Source organism: Montipora foliosa, chromosome 1 (assembly GCF_036669935.1).
Source record: "Montipora foliosa isolate CH-2021 chromosome 1, ASM3666993v2, whole genome shotgun sequence".
NCBI lineage: Eukaryota > Metazoa > Cnidaria > Anthozoa > Scleractinia > Acroporidae > Montipora > Montipora foliosa.
In genome coordinates this window covers 18,625,500-18,632,999 of record NC_090869.1, presented here as the reverse complement: position 1 = coordinate 18,632,999, position 7,500 = coordinate 18,625,500, and the positions used below count along the sequence as shown (strand labels likewise).

General features: G+C 36.3%; 1 protein-coding gene across 1 annotated transcript in view; it reads left to right on the top strand.

Annotated features, from left to right (window-relative positions):
- Positions 1–7,500, top strand: part of LOC137991952 (glucose-6-phosphate isomerase-like) — a 20,064-nt gene that overhangs the window by 1,674 nt on the left and 10,890 nt on the right. Inside the window, exons 4-11 of the mRNA XM_068836978.1 lie at positions 1,666–1,734; positions 3,673–3,723; positions 4,574–4,598; positions 4,767–4,825; positions 5,913–6,059; positions 6,807–6,878; positions 7,257–7,301; positions 7,436–7,489. Of these exons, the coding sequence (XP_068693079.1) occupies positions 1,666–1,734; positions 3,673–3,723; positions 4,574–4,598; positions 4,767–4,825; positions 5,913–6,059; positions 6,807–6,878; positions 7,257–7,301; positions 7,436–7,489 (522 nt within the window). The remainder of the gene's footprint in view (positions 1–1,665; positions 1,735–3,672; positions 3,724–4,573; positions 4,599–4,766; positions 4,826–5,912; positions 6,060–6,806; positions 6,879–7,256; positions 7,302–7,435; positions 7,490–7,500) is intronic.

Here is a 7,500-nt window from a genome sequence, read left to right as displayed (position 1 = left end):
GAAAAAGACAACAATGGACAACCCTCCGTTAAAGCTGAAAGCTGTTACATGTAAGTACAATATGATGAATTATGGTCTCAGGTCTTTTGCAGTGCACACACCCCTAATGTGGAATGAGTTACCAGAAAATGTACGTTTGTCTGATAGTTTATCGCTTTTTAAGTCTAGGCTAAAGACGCATCATTTTAAGCTGGCATGTGAGTTTTAGCTATTTATTTATTTAATGGAAGTTTTTCTTTCTTTCATTTATTTGTTATTTTAAGTCTTGTAATTAGTTTTTTAATTTTTCTATATTCTTATTGTGAATTAGGTTATTTGCTCTTTTAAACTTAATATGTAACGCACTTAGAATTGTTTTTATAAGTGCTATATAAATTCTAAATTATTATTATTATTACTATTATTAACCCAGCCAAAAATAGAAATATCTGACAGAGGCTTTTACAAGGAATTATCAGATAGGAAAATGCACGAGGCAATATGACAAACATGTAGCCGATGCAGATCAAAGACTCCATCAATTAAAAATGCTATTTCCGTAAATCCAGTCTTCCACAAAAGACCTGACTAGATACTAGTCTAAGAGTACCCGGCCAATAAGAACCTCCTCCCACAGTCCCGCAGTCATCTATTCTGATTACAGCGATTTATACACAACCCCTAATAACCAACATGACACAGAAGACGACAACAATACTCGATTATTACATGTTCTAAAAGAGTTCCGCCCCAACGAACATATTGCAAAAGAACACAATCCCAATTAATTCTCAATTATTACTCGTTCGAAAAGACTACAGGAGTTCGGAAGCACTCGTTTTACGGGACTGCGGGACTGCAGGAGCAACAGTTAACAGTTATGCAGTACATGAATTCTACTTAGCTTTCGACTACCGGAGCAATAGTTATGACTTGCTGAATTCCACTTAGTTCACGACTGTTGGAGTGCGGGACCAACAGATTTATGCCATGATAAATGGCCGGGTATTCTAAAAAAAATTTGGCTCTAAAAACCACAGGCGCACACTAAGAACTACAGTATGGGATATTCAAGCTCCAATGCCATGTGATTGCATATCAACATGGTATGCATTTAATTGTAGGGGGTTTCCTAATGGGTAACTAAGCTTTTATCAGGGCAATCAAATTTACGGCTTTAGTTGCCCGGCGCTTGAAACAGGGACAACCTATAATTTTTTTAAAATTTTGTTCACTGTTTTATGATTCATTAAAATGAAAAAATTAGAGATTCATATTCAGGGCTCACAAGAAAGAGAGAGATGTGTTTGGGGGGGGGGGGGGGGGGGAACAGGGTGAGAAAGAGAGATTGTTTATTTTATTTTACCCTTTGAGACAAGGTTGGGGGGGTGAGGAGTAAGGGGTGATTAGGTCTGGGTTAGGGAACCTTAACCCCAACTGAGACCTAATCATACCCCACCCCTCACCCCTTACCTCACCTTCACCTTCCACCCCCAGAATAGACATGGTGCCAGAATATCTTTAATAATCACTACTTGTCTAGTTACATAATTATACAAGTTATTGTTAATGGCCTTAAGTTGCAATATCATTAGCATCTGATAAAAATCTGGAAAGTGATAAAGAAAGTGATTTAATCACATTTGGTTAACCTTAACTGACTTGTAACATTATTGTTATTTCCAGGATCGTGCAGTTCTTCACATAGCTCTCAGAAATCGTGGGAACAAGCCTATTTATGTGGATGGAAAGAATGCAAGTTAATATTGTTGATAACATTTTATCGTACTGAAATGACCTTACTTAGCTTTGCGCCAGTGACTCAGAAGTAAACAATTTCAATAACCAGCTTCACTAATTAATTGTATGCAGTAAGAGTGGGTGGACATTTTAAATTGAAACATACATGTAAGTCAACAAAGTGGGTTGAAGTCAGGCCATCAAGTTGAAATCGTTGATAAGAATTTGAACTTCAGAGTTCTTAAATTAATGAGAGGGGTAATAATTTTAACTCAGCTCGCCAAAGTGGTGTTGGCTAGTGCACAGATGGATATTTACTGAGCTGCAATTGAAAGTAATGACTATCCACCACTAGCCACTGAAGTGAGGTGAATATAATGACCTATTGTAGATGTTTAAATATAATATTATACTAAAACAATGAGATAATATAACACGAAAATATGATTTTAACTCATTTATTCTTGCAATGGTAATAATATTTTCCAGCGTGAATCCCAGATGTGTTGCTCGGAGGTGAATAACAAAGGGTATTCCTTGTTTTAGTATAGTCGTACTACTAAATAGACTTATCCGGAGAAAGTGGAACTTTCATGTATACAATTCCCCTGCCTGTCCACTCAAGACTGTTTGTTTTCTATCTCATTTGCAGCTGCAAATAACAAATTTAATCTTAAATTTCTTGCATATTTTTTGCCTTTGAAATTAGCTACCATTAGGGCTTCTGATATTATGCGATGTTGCGATTTCGCATAATAAAATTTAAACTTAAAATCGCAACAAATTGCATTATTCATGAAAAACCACAGAATTTGTACAAAATCGCACAATTTACGGAAGAAAAAAGCCAAATATCGCTTTTTCGTAAGTTCTCTGATAATGATTGTGAACAGAATCTCAAGCTATTTCAGCTTTCAAAAGATGTCAAAAACTGGAAAGAACGAAGAAACAAACAAACTGGCGTTCTATGCATTGTTTTGCATGTACTTGCTGGGGACCTGGTGCTGTTTTTCAATAGTAAGTGGTTGCTCATAATTAGCGACAATCCATTTCCCTAAATATTCTCTGAAGAAATTTGGCATGAAAACTGACTGGATTGTCATTTGCAATACATGTATGTCGTATTTTCTTTTACTTGAAACAAATGTCCTCACGGATAAGTTGTTAAAACACCTAGCGCTTCTTCACAGGAAAAAAAAAAAACTTACTTCTCTGTATACATTTCAGCGAAAAACAGGGTAAGAAGATACCGCGAAGAAACGTTTCATCATTGTTGACGATGGTCTGTTGTTTTGCTCAATTCATGCAACGTAGTGGTTGTTCATCAAAGTTTGTGGTGGACAAACTATTTGAAGCTGGGTCATATGACACGAAATCGGCAAAATGAGCCATCTCTGATTTCAATAATTTAAAATGAGGCAACTGACAAATGATTTATTTCAGATGTTTTCATCATTCCCTTGTGCTCAAATATGTCCTTGAACAGCAAAGAATGGATTGTGCTCCCCTTAAATCAAACAAACACCGTTAAATTAGCTAAAATGAAATCGCATAAATTTGCTGCATAATAGACCTTTCTTGCGGCATAATGAGACTTGAAAGTGCCGCATAATTTTCAATTTTTTTTTTCGCACCCTATTAGAAGCCCTGACCGTACTTTTTTTCGGGTGTAAGGCACTGCAATTTTTCTCAAAGAAATTGTTTGTTGGCCCCAAATGTGCTCTAACTCAAGATGCACCTTAGCTTATAGCCGAGTATCTTCTTGCAACATAAATCTTGTATGTTAAACTCGTCCCAGTCTTCCCCTTACTGCGATTCCATGTTTGAGGACTGTGGAGGAAGTTCCTTTCCTCTCAGTCATAGGTTTTTTGCTCTGATTGAGTTAACCACATTTCTAAATCTTTATTAATTTGGTTTTGATAAAATTAATTATTAAATTTTACACAATTTTAGGTCATGGACGATGTGAATGCTGTCCTTAACCAGATGCGAAAGTTCACTGAGGTATACTGGTAGTCACGGCCACCAACCAACTTCTCATTTGAAGTATATTCATCTCATATAGTTTAACAGAACAAGGACATCTTGGTGACTGGCCTCATGACTTCTGATTGATCAACACATGTATCGATTTTTAGAGTTAAAGCACAGGCTGACCACCCTCTGTTCGTGTTGTTGTTATCGATCTCTTTAGAAGGATAAAAACATTACTGTCCCAGCATTATGCAGTTGTGATTTGCACGGCAATAAAGTTTGAAAGCAGTGGGACAGTATAAATAAAATTATTTATCCTTCCACAGATCGATAGCAACAACACCAACAGAGCGTGGTCTGCTAGTGGTTAAATTAAGAAATAAAATATAGAGCATGCTCAGTGAACACATTGCATGGTCTTTAAATTGTCGTCCATATTGCCTTTTTGATTATTCTCTCCTAGACAAGATCAATGTTGGTCTTCTAGCAGTCAAATTTTGTACAAACTGAAACACAAGTACCACTCTGGTTGCCTCTTAGTTTTCTTTATTTTCATGTGTGAAAGGCACTTACAATGTACCTTTTGTACATGTACAGACGCTTCTTTGCTCTGCCACCAAAGTGCTATATAATAACGAATATTATGATCATTTCTCCAGTGGGAGCTAGGTTGGTGAATCTCTGCTAGTCAATTATAATAGTCCATAATATTGCTTGTGTTCTTATGTTACTGTCAACAACTAATTTGAGGTTACAGTATCTTGAAATGGAAGGCCCTTATACACCTCCAAACCAGTTGCAAAATTTTGATTGCTTTTGTAAGTTATAAAATAATAACTTCACTTGATAATATGTAATGGAACTTTCATCTGCCTTGCAGGCTGTAAGATCAGGTTCTTGGAAAGGTATGACTTAATATTTATTTAAATAACAGTAACTGACACTTGTTATTCTTGTGTTGACAATAATAAATCAAGCTTGCATGCAGGTGCCTGTCCACCTATACTTGTCTACATGTACATGTTATTTCTAGATGTGGAGACTTACTAACTTTTTCTGTTTTCCCATACAAGGTCACACTGGAAAAACAATAACAGATGTTGTGAATATTGGAATTGGTGGTTCAGATTTGGTAGGTTAATACGTAATAATAATAATAATAATAATAATAATAATAATAATAATAATAATAATAATAATAATAATAATAATAATAATAATAATAATATGTACAGACAGAGGGGTTTACTTTCATTGCTTGTTCATGGTTGATCCAAGCTGCTTTGCATATTTCAGTGTCAATGGAATACACCCGTATCACTCAATGCCCAAACAAAAGATTTTGCATGTCCAACCTCTCATACAGTGTGAGGCTAGAAGTGCAAAGACAAGGCAAAGTCAAATCCTTTAGTCCCCACGGACTCCAATTAAATGGCCACAGAGTGATAAAGTTGAATGCTCGAGAAATCACTTTCCCAGATTTTGTTTTTTTCTCTGAGTGAAGCCTAACGAAGTGTTTCGATCCCAATAATGTTCAAATTTTTGCTATATTTTAATGCCATTCTGCAAGGATATTCAGTCATTTTGACAGGACGATAATCAATATGCTCGACTTTAAAATGGTAGAACAAGGCCTGGGCTAGTGCCTCTTACCGTAGGTGTAAGAGGACACATTGTGCAGTATTAAACCCATGGAAATAAAAGAAAAGGAACTTTTATTATCATGTAAGTGTCTAGTCTTCTAGTGCTGGAGCACTAATAATTAATGCAAACCAAGTCAAATGTTGGTTTTTGAGGAAAGGGGAAACCAGAGTACCTGGAGAAAACCTCTTGTGCAGAGTAGAGAACTAACAAATTAAACTCAACCCACATATGATGCAGAGTCTGGGAATTGAACCCAAGCCACACTGCGGGGAGGCAAGTGCTCTCACCACTACGCCAGCCTAATGCTTGTCATGGTACAAGTAAAAGGATGACTTCAGGCACAGGATCTTACGTAACACTGTGTATCTGTCTGGTGAGCAGACCTGTCCGTCACCAGATGTACAAGTCATGTACCTACTAGTAAACAGTAGCTATAATATTATATACCCCGGTAACACTTGAGTGTGGGCAGATGTTTAAATTACATGTAGTCCACTTTCTTTCAAACTTCAATTCTTTTGACTTTTTGTCATTCTTACTATTAATATAAAATGCTGTCCTTTGATTTTGACTAGGGACCTCTGATGGTAACTGAAGCTCTCAAGCCTTATGGCAAAGAAGGCTTGCATGTCCATTTTGTCTCCAACATTGATGGAACACATCTCGCAAAGACAGTAGCAACATTAAATCCAGAAACAACTCTCTTTATTGTAGCATCAAAGGTAGAATTCTTGTGATGAGACACATTTTTAGTCAGGAAAAGTAATAAAGGAGTCACGTTTTTCACCATGAAAGGCAATTTGCTTTGAATTCATATTAATAACATTTACTATTATAATTTTTTACTGCATGCCAGACTAGTATATAGTGCTTTTTTGTGAATCCCAATTGCTTAACTTGGAAGTGATTAGTAAAGTGTACAGTAGTTAGTCTGTACAGTTGTAATTACGGTACCAATTTATATGATAATTTGTTCACCTCTGAGAAGCGGAATAGAAGCAAATTGGCTTCTGCCAATGGACATTGTTTTTGTCAATCAATAATAATTATTATATAATAATTGGTGTAAAGCTGGTGTGGTGTATATTAAAGAAATCATTCAATTCACGGTTGCCCTAAGCGGTTGATATTTATCTCCACTCTGAGGAATAGTCTTGTTTAAAATCCTTATAAGCATTTGCCGTTTAATCTGTCAACCCTAACTTTTGGCTGTCACTGGTGTCTCAAAATAATGAAAGAGGAATAGCAATACACTTGTAATTGGCTGTTAGATATTCTTGGCCCCTCAGATAATTTGGATAAACCATAAATAAAGTGATGAACATTTTATCAGAGAGGGCCACGGTAATTGGCAGTAGCACCTGTGGTCAGTGTGGTATGCTGCCTTCAAGGCAAAGCCAAAAAGTAACAAATGCTGTGCAAGCCATTTATGTACTGTAGTTAAGTCATCTTACATGTCTTTATTTCAGACATTTACAACAATAGAAACCATAACAAATGCAAAATCAGCAAGGGAATGGCTTTTGAAGACACTCAAGGATGTAAGTTGGCAGTTGAATTCTCACTTTATAATTCCGTCACTAGTGGAGGTTGGTTTCCGGAGACATCCAGGAGCTTCCACTATTGCCAGCCAGTTCCTAGATGGAGTCACTGCTAACTCCTATTGCTGGGAAACCCAGTGGCAACCCAGCCATGAACTCTCAAGCAACACATGAGACAGGCACCTGTCACACTGATATAAACAGTCCTTTACAAAAAAAAATTTGGAAAGCTACTGAATGTGAGGCTTAACCTACAAAAGTAAAAATGTAGTAATAATAGTATTGTTGATTTTGAGATTTTGGCATTTTTTGAGAGGCCAATGTGTTAATAAGAATCTATGTTCTCATTTAAGTGAGCAAACTTTCCTCTTGTCTCAGAAATCAGCTGTTGCTAAGCACTTTATCGCTCTCTCTACAAATGAGGTAACTATGCTACTTGTACAATGTATATTGTAATTCTCTTTAATGTACTTTTTAGTCATGGATAATGTTTTTTCCTGTTTGAACTTACAGGGTTTACAGTTAAATGATTCCTTTTTATTTACTGTCATCTACAGGAGAAGGTCAAAGAATTTGGCATTTTAAAGGAAAATATGTTTGCCTTTTGGGATGTAAGTACATG